The sequence below is a fragment of the Lytechinus variegatus genome, chromosome 1 (genome assembly GCF_018143015.1).
Source record: "Lytechinus variegatus isolate NC3 chromosome 1, Lvar_3.0, whole genome shotgun sequence".
In the NCBI taxonomy this organism is placed as follows: Eukaryota; Metazoa; Echinodermata; class Echinoidea; order Temnopleuroida; family Toxopneustidae; genus Lytechinus; species Lytechinus variegatus.
Window position 1 is genome coordinate 6,119,614 of NC_054740.1, and position 18,534 is coordinate 6,138,147.

The following is an 18,534-nucleotide window of genomic DNA, read 5'->3' on the forward strand; positions in this document are numbered from 1 at the left end:
TGCTCAGACTTGAAAAGAATAAAAGCTTTAAACCTTTGTGCAATGCAAAATATTTCGTGAAATGAAAATTTAAAAGTAAAGGAATAAGAACATTCAAACTGTCATCACTTCTATATAAATTATCATTTCACATACTGATTAACTAATCATTCCACTGGATAAAAGTAGGTCCTTTTAGGAATGCTGGTAGAAAATGCATCATTCCATTAATCAGTTATGAGTTAATTCATTTCTATAACAAGAATAATTAAGACCATTGACATAGGGTTAAGCATTTGAAGTGATTTGTGATATCTAATAACCATCACATACATGTACAAGGTTCATTAAATTTGATCAAAGCAGTGCTGATTCAAAATTATTGTGATAATTCATAAATTTAGACTTCAGTTGCTTTTTACAAGTCAACATTGCAACATGGTCAAAGTTCATTGACCTCAGGTGACAATCGCCTTGGGATTTGTGGCCTTAAATTCATAAGTATACACAACAAAAAAAGTAAGACCCCCCTAAATCAAAATTGCTGCAACTTTTGAACCAAATTAGATTGAGATATGATATCTCATGGGTGGTTTTCTACACTTATTAAGCAACTCCTGGGGAAAAATGAGATTGATCGTTTGAGTCATGCATGAGTAATTAAAGATTGAATCAAAAATGACCATTTTTGAAAGTCACAAGAGTCGTTTTTCAGATTGTGCAAATACAAAGTTGGGTAAAAATTGTTTTTAGGTGAATTTTATGGTGTTATGCCGTTTTACTATCCATCATTTAACCACTTCAGACCAAACTTTGATATCGTATGTTTATGGTTGAGTGAGCACGATGTATTGCAGGGGCCGCAAAAGCAGGGGGGGCTGGGGGGCTTCAGCCCCCCCCCCCCCCCACTTTTTTCCATTAGCAAGTACAAAAATGAAACACGATTGTAATTTTTGGCATGGTCAGCCCCCACCCCCCCCCCCCCCTTTGAAAAATGCTCTGCAGCCCCTATATTGTGACGTATCATAATAGGGTTTTTTTTGGTAGTATCTTCTACAACTTGTTAGATCATGTTAAAATTTGAAAATGTTGATGACTCCCCCGATTATAGGCCCCTCCCCCATTTAAAATTCTGGAGCCACCACTGATCTGTCCATACATTCAACTGATCCTGAGAAATTGTTAGGAAAAGAATACATTTATGCAGTATTAAGAGTATTCATTCCTCAGTTTTCGAATGTGCTCGCTCAACCATGAAAATGGTTAAAGTTCGGAAAGTGTTTGGTGATAGAAATGATGGATGATAAAAACAACAGCAATGTAAGACACATTTGAAACCAAATTTGCCCCAATATTCACTTTATTACCCTTCAAAATGAGTCTGTGACATTGAAAATACCAATTTTCCCACTTTGATGCGTGCTCACTCATCCATAAATAAACAAATCGATTTCATTTTTGCACAGATTTCTGCCCATAGGTTGATAAACATTACTGCCAAACGACATTGCTAAAGACAGCCTTGAAAAAAGTTCCACCATATTGAATAAGGGGTTACGTATGCTTAAACATATGCACCCATAATGTACACAAGTCTATGAGAGAGGAAGTCAAAATTTTAACAAATATGAAATGAGGGTTTGTTTCATGGACGGTTTTTGTTACTTCTGTCAACAGTTATTTCATGTAACTTCGCACATAGCTTCAGAGTAACACTATCCAAATGGTGCACACACCAAAATAACCATTCGATAAGGTACAGAGTGGGGCCAAGGCCTTGAACTTTCTTCTCATTTGCATAATTTTCGAATATTGTGTGCTCACTGATGCATTAAACATCGGGATTTTCACAGAAATCATATCAAATGAACTGTGCAAGAAGTTTTGTGACACATATCCATAGTTACAAATTGCATTTTGTCCAATAACGTAAAAAAGAGCTTATCACATTCCACATGTTCATTCAAGCGTAAATGTTTAATTTGACACCTTTGAATCATTGAAGCATGTTAATTGGTCATGAACATATCGAAAAAGTTGAGAAAAGATCATTTTCAGTTACCAAAATGGTGCAATACTTGCCTACGATATTTGGAAATCGCATTTTTTGTTTCCAATAAATGTTCATTGAACCGTGAAACGATGAATATTGTTGAAGATAGTCTTCCCCAAAATAACTGTCATCATATTTTAGCAGTTTTATTGATAAAAATGTGTAAAAAATCCAATTATAGCAAATTTGGACTTGAGTTTATTCAACCGTGAAATTTTGCTTAAAAAGTTGTATCGTCTTTTAGAAAGTACATTTTTACAAGCCTTCTGACTATTTTTCATGATGAGAATGTGCAATTAGTTCCAATAAAATGGAATCAAAGTCATGATATTTTGCTTGTGACTTTTGAAAAGTGACATTTTTGCCTTCTGACGGTGCTCACTGAAGCATGACGTAAGATACGTCCACAACATTTACTCAGAGGGTAGCTTATAAAATTACCTACACGCTCATGTAAAAATATATCAAAAACTCGCATTGGTTCGGAAATTATTGATGTTTGTTTAGGGGGGACTTACTTTTTTTGTTGTGTATAGTTACTGGCACTTTATTTCTCTTTTGTCAAAGTTTCTTTGAATGAAACCTGTAACATTTTTAAACTTTTCTTTCAGTTGAAAGATTTTGATTAAGACGACACTACGGCCATCAGTAAAGCATCCCTTTCTACCGCTTCTGCTAGGCAAGTGAAACCAAAACTTACAGTGGCCTCAAAAATGGTGCTTTTGTAGTCTTTTATGCTCTGTGGGCTTATACTATCTGGGCGAGTGCGAAATTTCCTCTCATAGCCCGCTAGCTCAGCAGCATGTGGCTTCCCACGCATCCTGATCAAGTGATGAAGAGCAATGTCTTTCATTTCCACTGGCATGGATGATTCTTTCCTTGACCACTTGGAGACCAGTCCTGGAACACCAGGGATGGGAAAGTCCTTCCGCTCTATCTGTTCACTGTAGACTCGCACGACAGAGATGTTTGGAAACTTCTTCAGGTATGCTGGTGAATGTCAACATGATTGAACAATGAAAATATCAGACATTCCTGCAAGACCATAGCTCTGATGAGACAATATGTGGCACATATTTTGAACCAAATTTATGTTCTTAATAAAATATTTTCATACATATTCATTATACTTATTATGTACCCCAAGAAAGAATCAACAATCACTCTTAAAGTCGCTCTTAACTTATGATCAGCTTTATGAAACGGCCCCCTGGGACTTAAAAAACAATCAGGCAGTTTTTTTTACGGGTGTAGAATTATGGGTGGAATTAACCTATTTTCAAAAGTCATTGCACCTCGTATGCCGAAGTAGCAAAGGGGCATAACTGTATCAACAAAATTGCGATATTAGCTGAAACAAATCGTATAACCCGTCAATATATTTTGGTCAACAGAAAAATTTGCTAATGACGAGTTCTATTGGCCAGTCATAGGTTTGGGAACTATTGTTGATCCATGAAACCACCTTGCAAAAAATACAATAAACATAATTTAGCCCTGACATTAGAATAATTTCATAAATTGTTACTTCTGAAATAGTACAAACACTCTCAGCAATGCCCTGGTCATGCTAGAACAATCCCAAAGGTAACATCTAATTCTTACTACTCATGTGGGGGCATCATGGTCTAGTGGACAGGACTCTCGTCTTTCAATCTGAGGGTCATGGGTTCGATTCCCAGCCAAGGTGTGTTTTCCTTCAGCAAGAAATTCACCCACATTGTGCTGCACTCAACCCAGGTGATGTGAATAGGTATCCAGCAGGAAGAAATTCCTTGAATGCTTCAGCGCCTACATGTACATGGCAGCACAGCTAAAGCAGGGGTAATAATAACAGCGCTTTGGAAGTGCTTAATAAATCCAGTTAGTATTATTATAATGCCTCTGCTGGTGTGTATTATTTGTATACCATTCACCAGGATTAAACTGCAGTGATTGCAGCCTATTATCAATTAAGTGGTTAAACATTAAAAAAAGACATACCAGCTACAACATCCACTGATTTGTTTGATGGTCCACAGTACAACACCTGAGGGCGCATTTTACCAGCTCGTAATTGTTGATTGAGGCGAGTGAAGAAATAAGCAAGGTACGCTCCAGTAACAGTTTTACCAGTGCCTAACAGAAAGAAAGACATTCATTGGAACAATATGTAATTAATACATTACAGAAATCTACATTAAGAATTGTGAAAATATTTGTGAAGATTTGATGCATTAATATCATAAATTAGTAAATATCAGAGGGAAAGATAAATAATTGGTAGGCGGGAGTACAATAAAACAATAGCAATTATGTTAGCACTATCAAACTTGATTTTTCAGCTTTCCAAGCATAATGACACTTGAATATGAAATCAAGCATATTCCGAATGAATTTCATGTGCATTCAGGTAAAAATAGTTTTGTACTTTACATGAAACTTATCTTCCTTTTCTTGTCGTAGTTTGTTTCAATGTCTTTGTAGATACATTTAATATAATGAGTCTAATCGGATATGAGGGACCTGTGCACCAATGAAGATCATTTTTAACCAACTTTCTGTATTGCCTGAAGTGTCTAGTTAATGAATCTTGATGTTTCCCTTGCCAATTTTGGTAATTTGGTAAATTTGATAGGCTCCTGTCAGGTAGGCTTTAATTTACCAAAACTATTCTTATCTTCAGTAATGTCTCTTTTATCTTTTCCAGGGGAATAAAACATGTTTAAATGGTCTTGTGATGTGGTAGGATTGCCATTGTGCGACATTGAGGCCCTAAGAGCACCATATAGAATCAAACTATGGATAACAGTGGGGTACCATCGACAGGCTCCTGCAAAGTTAGGCAGTGAGAAATCTCTCCTCTAACATTTCCAAGACGTTTCATAGAAATAAAAGTTGCTTTATCATTTAGAACAAACACTCTTTGCCCTTATATCCATCTTGACAATATACCTACATACATTATATCCATTAGGTGTGTTAGTCACATCAAGAAAAGCGATGCCAGATCAATCAAAGCAAATGATCTATCCCAAGCGGCATACCATTGATTGGTTAAATTGGTGTAAATGCTACAAGGTAATAAACTTTTGGTTTCACTTTAGTGCAATACTTTCTGATGTTTTTGCCCTTCCTTTATCTAGCAAAATATATCAATACTGACATGAAGCATTTCAATAATCTCCTTATCTCTCCTCTTTTGTGTCAAATGCTGACATTATGTACTAGTTAAAGATATTCATAATAAAAGAGATCGATTTCAATGCACACGCAATTTTGGAATTGAAAATGAGAGGATGTGTATGTGCAAGCTGAGAAAGAGAGTAAAAATGAGAGAGACAAGGGGGGAAGAGAAAGAAATATAGAGAGATAGGTAGAGGAGCAAGAGATGAAAAGAGAGAAAGAAGAAATGTATACAGATGGAAAGACATATTTAAAGATTGAAAGAGATGGAGAGATAAAACGAGTGAGAGTGATTCAGGAGAAAGGGTTATCTTCACTTAAACTTTGTATCATGGTGTATTTATGGGCAACAAGCAAATGAGGTTCAGCATTACCTGACTTACCCCTTTTTTGCACGATATTTCCAAAATGAGAAAGGATCACGCCGCAAAATGTTATGACTTTTTTCTTTGAAGTCTTGCGCAACTTTTGAGACCAAATTTGCAACATACGGGTATAGCATCACGATGCCACATGACTTTTTACGAGACAAAGTCATGCAGAAAATGGCTTATTTTTATACTTTGTGTACAAAGTCTATGGGGGATGAAATTTATAAAAGGGTGATTATTTTTCATTCTAATTGGTCTGCTTAATTAATTTTGGGTTTAATTTAGTTGTTAAATGGTCTGTAATAATTTCCATTGAAAAACCAATGAAAAACATACGATGAAAAAACATAGAAATACAATTCTACAAAACGTTATACATGTCATAAATGAAGAAACAATGAATTACCAATAATTGAAATGCAGAACTGAAGTGATCTATTAAATAGCTTATAGGATATAGATCATCTGTGATAAATACAGAAGGAAAAAATTGGCTTTTGCCATTTTTTTTTTTGAAACCTTTAAAGGGGAATCCAGCCTTGGCCATAAAATGTTGTGTATAAATTAAACAGAATGGTGAAAGTTTGAAAGAAATCGGACAAGCAATAAGAAAGTTATAGCTGTTTTAAAATTGAGATCACTAATACTATGTAGATTTCAAATTGGCAACTGGGAAAGTAAATTATGACAAGGGGCAAGGACAACTTTCCCATAGGCCATGTACTTTATTATCAGGGATTTGTGGTTTTCTCCTAAGTACCCATTCCCCTGGGGCAGTAATCTAAATATAACCCAGATAGTATATTGTTTTATGTCCTCAGAAAAGAAAAATATAATTTGAAATAAAACTTTAAGTAAAAATTACATTTTAGCCATAAAAAAAAATATGTACTGGAGTACATGGAAGAGTAGTCCTTGCCTTACATCACTATGACATCCCATATGCGGCCAATTTGAAGTCTCCATGGGTGTAGTGATTACCAATATTTACAACTTTTAAAAAGTCATAACTTTCTTTTGGTTTGTCCAATATTGTTCAAACTTTCACCGATCAACTTGTCTGATTTTTCTTTTCCTTATAAAAACAAGTTTTTATTTGGGTTGGATTCCCCTTTAAATTAAATTACAAAGATGACATCTGGAAAAAAAGAAAATTTGAAGTGAAATTTGGTGTTAAATATGTAAATACTGTTTTCCAAAAATGAATTTGCACATTTTATTCATAATAATTAAAAAAATATTTTCAGAATTTTTTTAGACCGGATTGCAGTTTATGTGGTAAAAAATCTGCCTGCCAAATTTTCGACACGATCACAAGAACGGCGGCTGAGATCAGAAGGGGTGCCATCATGCCCCCCCCCAGTCCTCAATACATTTCAAATAGCCCAGTCCTTTTCAGGAATAAGCTAAGTAGGTATATGAAGTTCATATTAATTTCTTATTCTGTAACCTATTTTGTATGTTAATATATATTTCTAAAGTTGGTTTATACTATTTTAGACTGAACCTTACCAGGGGGCCCTTGAATGAGAGAGAATGTATGTTGTAGTGCATTCTTGACAGCAGCTCCTTGGGATGAATTCAGGGCAGGTAATGTACATTCTGGTACATTCAGGTCTGTCAGGGCCTCGGCTTCTCTTTTTAAGATTCTAAGGGTTTCATCTTAGAAGAAAAAAATGAGAAAAGCAAGTAGCACAAGAGAACACTCCAACAAGAGGAAAAAAAGAAACTTATCATTATGAAGATGATAATACAATTTTCCATATACCACCAAGTCTTGCCAGCATACTTCACTTTGTTACAGTACCCATTTATAAAGTATGTCATTTCTTTCTGCCTATAGACCATACACATGAGTGAAGGTTTAATTCATCCCTTCTCTTGTAAAAAAATAGAAATAAAAGAAATGAAAATATTAAAGAGGGGTAAAAGTTAAATTTACTGGAAGGTTTGTCTGTTTCTATTGATTTCTTATGTGGCGGGACAATTATCTTGTAACACTGTCAACACTGACAGTGATATTGTAACACTACAAGAACTAAATTTTAAGAGGACCTTGATTATCCAGCTCTTATCATATCACTACTATGCTATGTCAGTTGGTAAAAGTTATTGCAAGAATGACTGGTCTCTATGTTATTGATTTCATTTGTTTTTCAAGATAATTTTATCAAGTGAAGGTGATTCATCAAACACAAATGTATGTATATTAAACATGTAATTATTTCCTTTTTTTCAAACAGTGTTACCATTACAAAAGAAATAGAAGATTTTATGTTACCTGAATGCCAATCAGGACGATTAGGGCGTTGCAATGCAATGTCTTTAATCAACACAGGCAATGATCCAGAATCTAAACCATCAATAGCTTTTTCTTCTCGTCTGCATAAAAAATTTAATACAAATAAAAAACAATTGTTACATTGGTAACTGGACTTATTCATGTGAAATGCAAGCATGTTTGATGGAAAGAAGGTATATGAGAGTGTGGGTGTGTGTGAGGATGTGTGTCTGCGTTAGATATTCTTAGAATCTGAGGAGAATCAATTTAAAATTCTTTCTTCAAAATTCATTCAACAAAGAAAGCCCACGCAAGTAGAAACCATCTCTTGGGATCATATTCTATTTGGCCAATTATATTCTAATAGAAGATTTGATCACAGAAACTTACAAGTTTATACTAGCTTTCTTTTTAACTAATCTAGATTCATTGACATTTCATTATCATTGGCTAGGCCAACAGGTCGGGCGGTGGCAATTTTGAATTTCAAATTAAAAATTAACATACATGTATTTTATCATGGTCCATTGGGGTAAGGGAAAAATAAATGGGTTTTTTTTCCACGTCGCTCGCAGGCATTATTTCGTTAATTAGAGCAAACTTTAGATTTTACGCATAAATTGGCATAATTAATGAGCAATTAAATATATTGCAGAATTTGATGTTATAGTTTTGTAGATTACGCCTTGGGTAACGCGTGTGCCAATTTTCATATAAAACAAAATGAATAAAACATACCGATTTGGCTCAGGTTTTGAAATGAATTCCACTGTGCTTGCAACATGACGACCATTGATCTTTTGTGGAAGAGGGACGGACAACTGATGAACAACAAAATGGACTACGATAGCCTTCTCACTAGTGAGTCGCTGGCAAGTACGGCAATCCTGACTCTCCTTGCCTTTTACTATCTGACTGTGAACAACACCTGTTTGCTTCTTCCAGTCACTGGCATTGAATGGTCCTCGACATTCTTGTCTCTCTCTATCATACTCCATCATTTTCAAACGAGGTTTAGTTTCCACTTCAAGATTGGTCAGATGTAGGCAGAGGTAATCATAATTGTTTATTGTTATTCCATCATTAGTTTCCCAGATTGGGATATGGTTCACTTCAAGGAATTCCCTATCTAGCTCAATGTGGCCTGTGACTTCATTTGAAGCCCTATGCCATGTGACTGGAACATTCTGTAAAACAACGGTGTCATCGTTGCTAACAGCACTGTAGCAAGAGGTCATAGACAGGATTGAAAGCCACTTTGACCTGTACGTTTTCACATTTTTCTCCCTGCCTGGAATTTCGGTAGCTATTTTTGAGAAGCACTCGATGGGTTGTGCTCGATGCTCTGCACATACATCCAATTGAGAAGTCATGTTGAAGAGTTGTATCTTTGGTCTGAGCATACCCTTCATCATGTGTGCATGCATCTGGACCTTGCAGGGCTCACCCAATTGATAGTTTCGTTGAAAACTCATAATTCCCATTTCTTTCTTCTCTGGACCGTCATCCTGATTGGTTCTTCTCTTAGAGAATGGGTTACCACTGCCTTGGGCATGGATTACTGCAGCCTCAATGGCAGTCTTGACTCCCTCTATGTTTCCATCGATGTACATACACTTAATGGAATGCAAGATCTGCTGCCATTTATCTTCTGGGATAGTGTAAGACAGGTCAAGGTATGGGACTCTTGTGCTAACTGGTGATTCTGCTTGGCATTTAGTGCTGTAGTCATACATGCGACATTTCCATGCCACTTGGGCATTGGTAGATTCTACAGCAGGTTTCTCAGCAGGCTTCAGTAACTTAAAAGGGATGTCCCTTTGTCTAGATTGAATATATCGCCGATATGGAAGAAGCAATTTCATAGATGATTCAGAAATACCTTCGACAAAAGCTGTAGCCTGGAGAGGAGCTTCTTTCAACTTCAATGCCATCTTCAGTTCTTGCGTTGATTTGTCAAATCGCTTACTTTTGGCATTCTGGTAGTTGCAATGATGTGTGATGTCGGCCATTTCTCTGGGGGAGTACGGACATGGCCGATTTTCCATAGAAGCAACAAGCAACCTGTGCACAACAAGGTCAATGAAACGTCTGATCGGTGATGTGAAGTGAGTGTATGCTCTCATCTGCAGAGAATAGTGTGCTCGCTTCTCTGGCTTGGTTTGGCTTGTTGAGTCGACATATTCTGCAGATTCCATGATCTGATAGCAGCTAGACAGAGCCACCGCATGCAGAGGGTGGTTTTCGTCCTGAAGAATGAGATTAGCAATAGACTCCATATGACTTTTTGACGTTTGTGACTCACATAATTGCTTGACCATTCCAAACACTTCAGCAGCAACTACAACATCCTCTCTGTCTTCTGTACCTTGGTCTTCATTCTCAACACCATTGTGGTTATGATTGAGAAGCTCAGGGAGACGGATGCTGTTTCTTGCAGTCTTCTCATGATTTTCTTTCCATCCCTCAACCTGATCTTGCGATGGTGCAAGTTGTCTACGCAATGGAACACAATCAGGATAACTGGAAAGAACATGTTCAGCAACAGCATTATTTGTCATCAGCATAAGTTCTTCTATCAAGCTGTGTGCCAATGGATGAGAGAGTGCACCCCCATCATCATCATCTGCATTGTACACCATCCATCCATCACCTAATCGCTGCATTCTGCGGTGTCTTGACAGCGCATATAAGACCCTAACAGGATCAGCAACAGTCATGTATTCATTAGATTGTGTATCACTACTACAATCAATCAATTTCTCTGCCTCTTCATAGGTGAGCTTCTGACATGATCGAACTACAGATCTTGTAAACACCGGCTCTGCAACAATCTGTCCTTCATGATCAAGAGTGAAAATGACAGACAATGCCAACCTGTCTTGATTTGGAAGTAAGCTTAGAAGCCTAGTGACTATGGCCTTTGGTAGCATATGATAGGCATCACCTTGGAATGGATGATAGAATGATGTAGCCCTGCTGTAGGCGTCTTTATCCATAGGACTGTCTTGTTGAATGAAGTAGGACACATCTGCTATATGTACACCAACTTCATAACGTTGTCCAGGAAGAGGGATACAGCTGATAGCATCATCCAAGTCTGTAGAATCAGGAGGATCAATGGTAAAGATAACCTTTGTTGAACGGAAATCCTCCCTTTTCTGAAGAGCTTTCTCTGAAAGACACCATCCTTCAGGGAACTCTTGCTGCATTTGATCTCTTGCAGCTCGCTTGCATTTTGCTTTGATGCCATACACGAGTCGCAGGATGTTCATCCCATTTTCTTGTGTATCTCCTGGTTCTAACTCTTCAACAACTACTCCTAGTGGATATGGATCTCTCTCAGCCCACTCCAGATAGCGAACAACAAATAATTTCTGGCGCCTTTCTGATAACTTCACTTCTACATCTCTTCTAGAGCTACCTGGTTTCCGTGTTTGTGCACTCCTTCTTGTTATCTCAAACAGAGGAACAACAGCAACATTATTGTTTTTACTGTTTCTTTTCCTTCCTTGTATAAGCATCTTGGGAGATGAACGGTCAAGAGGTACCATCACATTGTCGCTATAAGGATCCAGGTGGCAGACAAATTTTCGGAACCGGAGATTAGCTTTATGTTCAATGATGCCTTCAATTTCTCCATAAATCTTCCTTTCCGATCCACCCTCACCATCAGTTTCTACTTCTTGTTCTTCTCTGTTTTCCAAGACCTTTACAAGCACCTTATCATTGTTAAGGGCATGTCCACGACGTTTCAAACTAGTAATGGCTATTTCATCTCCTGACTGTCTGTCAAGAGGAACAGCATAAGTACGCCCATTGATATCTTGGCGGAAGATAGAGATTTTATATTTATCAGGGCTTTTAACATTCTTGCGAAGAAGTTCATCGACATTGGTCTCCCTTGCTTGACCTGTGGCAGCAAGATTTGATTCATCATCATCTGAATCATATAACTCATCCTCAAGGTAGACATCACGGTCTTCCCTCTCCATCCTGTGCAGGTCCTGTAGTAGCTGTTCACGTGTAGGAATTTCTACATTTTGCAATGCAGTTCTTGATGCAGATGGAGTTCTTTCTTCTTGCTCTGCTGTATGCAATCTTACCCCAGCTTCAAGCTCCTGGTCATGTATGGCTGGCTGCGTTAGTCCTTGGTCACCGGCAGCATCCCTATCATCAGAACCTTGTGTTAATGCATCTTCCTTCTGGTTTTCAGTCAATGTAAGTGACCTTTTATATTCATCCACCTCTATCTTCAGATCCTGAAGCCATTCATCAATAAGCAATTCCTCTTCATCATCTTCATCATCACTTTCTACAGCAGCACTAGTTACCAATGAAGGTAGCATTTCTCTTTGTTGATTTGAAGATCTTGGAAAGCAACTTTGCACTTCAATTGCTCTACTTACTGCAGATCTTCCAGTAACAGTAGATGTTCTCTGGGAGGCTCCACTGGGAGCTGAAGCTTGAGGAACAAACGTCTTTGCAGCGGGATTGAGCAGATGTTTGGCACTAGCAATTTCATTCTGGATAGAAGCCATTGTTAGATCTTGTAGACTATGGATGCCACCATTCTTTTCACATGTTTTGATATATCTCTGCCAAGTTTTCTGGCATTCTCCTGCAGAGCAAAGGGCAACAGGGTCTCCCATGACAGTTATGAGTGACTGTGCACGAGTGAATGCTGTGTTCAGTAGTCCCTTGTCCGATAAGAAACCGTACCAGAACTTGTTCCTCACATTGCGGCCACCCAAACGGGGAAGGGATGTGATGTCAACCTTATTCAATGAGGACCTTGTTCTCACTGTGCTCAAGAAGACGGCCCGATACTGCTTCCCTGTACAAAGTGAATGAAACATAACAAAGTACAGTAACTAGAAATACCCCTCATCCTTCAATGATTTCAAAAATTTAAACTTAAACTGTCTTATTTCAGTTTGTTTTAGATAGGCCTGTAAATATATTTGACACTTTCTGCAGGAAATCAAACACATGCATTGATTGTCTTATAACATACACTAATTTATCCACTAGAAAGTAGCATTTGTTAACTCAAGATAGTGTACATGTTATTCACAGTATACTTTTATTGTATGATTATAAGATTTAATTTTGAACCTTTCAAAATCAGATCCGAACTATGTGTTAGATCTCAAAAAAAATCTTAAATTATTTGAATTATACTATTTTTTGTTCAGAGACTGTGGAATTCTTATCAGATACACATTAAATTGCACACCTTTTATATGGATTTATCACTAAAAATATATCAAGAGGGGGCTAAGACCCTCCCCTTCCCATTTTTCAGCTTTTCAGGGTAAACCAATACTTGATATCACATTAAATGAAGCACTACCTTGTACATTCTGCACTGTCTCTACTGTCACAGCATGGAGGCCTTTCTTCCTCATCTCCTGTCGGATTAATACCACCTTTCACAAATATAAAGATAATAAGAATAAATATCTGTACCTACTTAAAATAAATAAACCTTAGCACTTTCTTTATCATGACTCTCTTAACCCTAAAAAGACTGGGGGGGGAATGATTCAGACAATTTCCATTGAAAAACCAATAAAAAACAAAAAGACGAAAAACAAAGAAATACATAAGAAATTTAGAAAACAATAGAATACATAAGAAAATAAATGTGATGTTGAAACTTTTTTTAATAAATTTGATCAGACGCCTATCTAGAGTATGTGAAACAAAAATTAGCATTTCAGGGGCATTATTTTATTAATAAGAGCAAACTTCGGATTTTACACATAAATTAGCATAATTACCGGTAATGAGACATGAGATTTTTTGCAGAATTTGATGTTATAGTTTTGTAGGTAATGTCATGGGTAATGCGTGTGCCAATTTTTGTCGCAATCACGCGATCGACGGCCGAGATCATAAGGGGGGCTGAATAAGCCCCCCCCCGTCTTCTTAGGCGTCGGAGTAGCCTAGTCTACTACCCTAGCTTTAGCTTTATGTACACTGGGTTTCAAGGGGCAATATGCTGCCAGGTACCTGCAGTACAGTGCGCACCGATTTCTTACACTACATGTAGGTAATTACGCCATGGCCAGTATTCAAACCAACGACCCTGTTTAACAGTAAGGAGACATCCACTGTGCCACTGTGCTCCACTCCACTTTCATTGGGGTAAAACTTGATTAAATTGCACCTTTATCAGAAAGCAATCAACAAACTAGGAACCATAATTCCCTTGGTTTAGCAGAGTTGCACATACTCTCCCATTCAAAGCAAGAAATAAATTTCATGCAGATTCACATGATGAAATCATTAACAGGATCAAAACCTGTCTCTTTAATCAAAACAGCAGTCAAGAACACTACAACACTTCCTTCAAGTATTCATTTCAACATTTACACATTTACAGAAATGTACAAAATCTACCAATGTAATGCTTCATAGATTAGTTTGAAAGGCGCATACAACCTTACAAATTTCTAAACAGTATATACGAATTTGAAATATCATTTAAATTGTGGCAAATATACTATACACTACAGTAAGAAATATCCTTATCATGGAAATCATTCAAAATGAGTTAACGTGATTGAAAATGATTATAGGCAATTCCGTAGAGTACATGTATGTGGGACTTCGCTAAAAAAGCCAGCATTTTGCTTGTTCTTAAGAAAACCTGCAATACTCTCAAATTATCACGACTAGGGCAAAGCATGAATGGAGAAAACTATTTGTCAGACATGCAATTTGTTGTAATGGAATTGCTCGAGATAATGATTATCATGAAAGATCTGCCTATGAACCTTCCCCCCAACTGTTATATTTTTTGGTTGTATGAAGTAAGATATTGACAAAATTACAATTCACACAATGGTTAATGCATAGACCTGCACAGGATATCTCTACACCGTTTCCACAATATGATTAAATGCTAAGTGAACTTTTTTGTTAAACATGCCATACAGCAGAAACACAAACACCTCTAGTGGGTGGAGGCATAATAATGTCTGAAATTTGAATGTTCATTACGTTACTCGAGAAGAATGTTTCTAATTTGCGTATTATTCGCGTGCAGGTGTTTGGAATTCTTTTAATTGACCCGATTACTTTCATAGGGGTCGGATGATTGATGTATGAACGCTTGAAATATATATTTCTAGCTTTTTTCTTAAGTAATTGATGGATTTTCAAGATTTGTTAAATTCTTTCTTTATAATATTAAGTTAAGTTGTTTACATGTCCATGAATAACCTAACACCACAATACATATCATGTCTGTTTTCTCCAGTTCAACAAAGTCAATATTCATTACGTTCTCGAACAGACCCTTTTCTTTTACAAGTCCCAAGAATGAACTCCAAGAAAGGTCAACAATGCACAGGTTTCACAGGTCCCAGTATTTGGAACAATCTCCCTATCACCATCCGCTCATGTCCTTCACTGCAATTATTCAAAAACAAACTAAAGACCTATTTATTTTCTTTGTAATATCCATTTGATTAATATTGTTAGCACTTGGAGAGCAGAATATTCAACATAATTATAATATGATACTGTAAAGCGCTTTGAGCATGTTTACATGGAAAAGCGCTATATAAATATTAAATGTATGTATGTATGTATGTAAACAATGAATTATGAAAATACTTACCATGATTTTCTTATTTACGAGATAACTGGATATACCCATTTGAACCCTCCCTCCTACCCCTCGCCTTGTGTGACAACATGTCTTGCCCGCAGGCTCATGAGAGGAAATGGACGCCAAATTGCGCGATGATCTTGGGATAGTGCGTTGGTAGGGAGATGCAGCGCGCGCGCAGGAAAAGTTGTGTACTCTATATTCGGCACGCAGGTTCATTGTAATGAACTAGCAAATCAAATGGGTATATCCAGTTATCTCGTAAATAAGAAAATCATGGTAAGTATTTTCATAATTTACATCAATAACTGGGATATACCCATTTGATTTGCTAGACCAACACGGATTCAACGTGAAGGGAGGCATGTCTAGACTAAGAAGTGCGTAAAAATAGGGAGATGAAGACACGAAGGCCGTTGCCTTAAGGACAGGGGAGGCAATAAAGACTCATGTGAAGAAGTCCTTAAGAGCAAGGAGAGAAGGAAAGAGGAGCGTCAATAGGCGGACCTCAAGAAGTCGTGAACGACGATTCCAAGAAAGAGCCCAAGAAGAAAGGTACTAAGTATCATGGGCCCTCGGCCTAGTGTCAGGAGAACAACATCACCAGCTGACTAGAACGTAAAATTCGGAAATTGTTGAAAATTTCAACAAGAATCGAGATCGGAAAACTGAAGCTTTTAAGGCTCAGTAAGTGATCAATCAAACAAACTGAGAAGGCGAGCTATCTCAGAAGCCTCCGCTTGCGAGAAAGCGCCCAGAATTCGATATCTGTCTCAAATGCGTGAGGGCAGAACATCTGCAGAATTCTGATAGAGAGCTGTGGCAGAACGTTACTAGCGGTCCAAAGGGGACCAGGAACGACGGAGAGAAGGGTTTAAGAAAAAAACACTCGTAAGGCAGTCAAGAGTTGAGAAAGCGACCGAGTGCCATCCTGTTAATAAGAAATGCCGCGGACCTGCTGCCTATGTAGAATAGAGCAGTCTGGTCAAAACAGCTCAACCGGGCGTGTCAGAGAAACAGCGCGGTACACATCACGACAAAGGTGTGATAGACCGAGTGATCGAGAGAGAACTCGGGATCCCTTTTCTCCCGTACTGATTGAAGCACCCGCCTGAGGGTGCAGCGCCCGCGGTGGAAGAGGTGGCTTGGCTCAAGCCACCATCGCCGAGAGAGCCCGTGAGGCTAGGCTGCGATGGATGTCCGCTGGGCGGGAGAATCCCTCGCAGCAGCAAGCGTACGCCAGAGGGAGCTGGCGAAGAAAAAGTCTCTGTCATGATCTTACGTGAAAACGACAATCAAGAGATGCTCTAAACGAACAGACATCGCCAGAAAAGATACCTCAACAGTTACGTTCGCAACGGAATCGAATGAGGTAGCAACGGCCCTGTCCTATCAAGTTAGGGACGGAAACTGGCTAAGAGTGTCGATGTCCTCGCTTGAAGAAACAAGCGAAGGAGTAAGGAGACTTGAGGAAAGTAATCACAAAAATTTCCATCAGTCTGCGGTGAGAACCAGTTCTTATGAAAACAGCCACAAGGCCTGGTCTCTCAGGTGATCGTACGAGCAAGCACCGCCGGCGCCGGTTGCGGCAGCGTGGAACAGTCCGATATCGGAGGATAAGGAGTTCCAAAAAGCTGCGGGGGCGGCAAAAATGACGCCCTAAGCAGCGGGGGATGAGAATCTAAGTTTCTAAAAGAAGAACTCCAGTGAAGTAAATCACTTACATGGAGAGACTCATCCACAGTCGGCCCGAGAGAAAGCGGGTCGTAGTGATCGTGGTTAGGTAGGCATAAGCATACATACATCCACGGTTACATCATCCTCGGTCGTGCGGTGACCATGGCCACATGCCTTGCATGGAGGGAGGATGAAAGCAGCATGCGAGGCGACTCGAGTGTGCCGAGTGAAAAAGCTTCTAAATAAGAAGACGGTTCGACAAACGGGCACGGTAAGACATCCACCGTAGACCACTCCACACAAGGAGGAAACGGCGGAGACGCCCGCAAGCTTGACCCACATAGAGGGCAGTCTATAAGATAGACTGTTAGAGCTCGACCGATGGTCTGGCGGCGTACAGTTTGGTGTAAACTCGCCGACCCGGTACGGTGGGTGTGCCCAGAAAGTAGGCATAGAATGCCGACAGAGAAGTCTGGGGCTTTAAACAAGCTTGAACGCACGTACATAGCCAACAGAGATGTACGGCGGTTTCTTTCCTCCGAGATGATGCTTACCCGACCGGGAAGGACTCGGGGAACAGCTGTGAATGTCAACAGGAGGGATATCTAGTATATGGAACTTTTAATCGCCGTGACATTCAGATCCGATATACATACTCATAAGTTCGGAGAGCTATGAGGTAGTGAGACATACCGCTGAGCGGTGATGGTGCTCATATCGGAGTCGCCCTCTCTTCAGCGGCGATCGCTGGAGGACGGGCGTCTGTATTAGCCCTGACTCTGGCCTTGCAAGGGTAGGAGCTAAGTAAGACAGGGCACCCTTACTTTCGAATAGAAAGTGAGGTTCAGGCCAGAAACCGAACTGGGCCGCGCGAGTTGGTTCGGTATATCTATCCTCGCGCCCAAATACATGGGAACGCGGGAGGGAGTGAGCTCCGATTTCTCCCAGTTGATCATGAACCCGAGGCTCTGAGTCACCCGTAGTAGCAAGGAGAGGTGAGCTTGCAACTTTGCCTCCGAGTCTGCGACAATAAGCCAGTCGTCTAGATAGACGAAGAGTCGCAGGCCTTGGTTTCTCAAATAGGCTGCCACAGTGGTGACTATGCGAGTAAACACTCGGGGCGCCGGTCGCAGCCCGAACGGGAGGGCCCGGCGCGAAGCTGGATGGTTGGGAATGTGGAAGTACGCGTCGCGTAAATCCAGAGACACGGCCAGGTCCGACGCCTCCAGTGAGGGGAGGATCGTGGCTAACGTTTCCATCCGGAAGTGTTCGGCCGGAATGAACGTATTGATTCTCTTCATGTTGAGAATCATTCTCAATTTGCCCGAGCGCTTGGGAATGACGAAAATCGCGGATAGACAAAGATTGGGGTTGTCTGTCGCCC

General features: G+C 39.2%; 1 protein-coding gene across 4 annotated transcripts in view; it reads right to left on the bottom strand.

Moving 5' to 3' along the window:
- Positions 1 to 18,534, bottom strand: part of LOC121414569 (helicase with zinc finger domain 2-like) — a 147,270-nt gene that overhangs the window by 32,287 nt on the left and 96,449 nt on the right. For all 4 annotated transcript variants that reach the window (XR_005969913.1, XM_041607789.1, XM_041607775.1 and 1 more), the window contains 6 exons: positions 13,206 to 13,281; positions 8,588 to 12,686; positions 7,850 to 7,950; positions 7,081 to 7,230; positions 4,016 to 4,150; positions 2,733 to 3,022 (listed from right to left, as the gene is read on the bottom strand). Coding sequence is in view for 3 of the 4 variants with exons in the window: in XM_041607789.1 (XP_041463723.1) it covers positions 2,733 to 3,022; positions 4,016 to 4,150; positions 7,081 to 7,230; positions 7,850 to 7,950; positions 8,588 to 12,686; positions 13,206 to 13,281 (4,851 nt within the window). In the remaining variant the exon portion in view is untranslated. The remainder of the gene's footprint in view (positions 1 to 2,732; positions 3,023 to 4,015; positions 4,151 to 7,080; positions 7,231 to 7,849; positions 7,951 to 8,587; positions 12,687 to 13,205; positions 13,282 to 18,534) is intronic.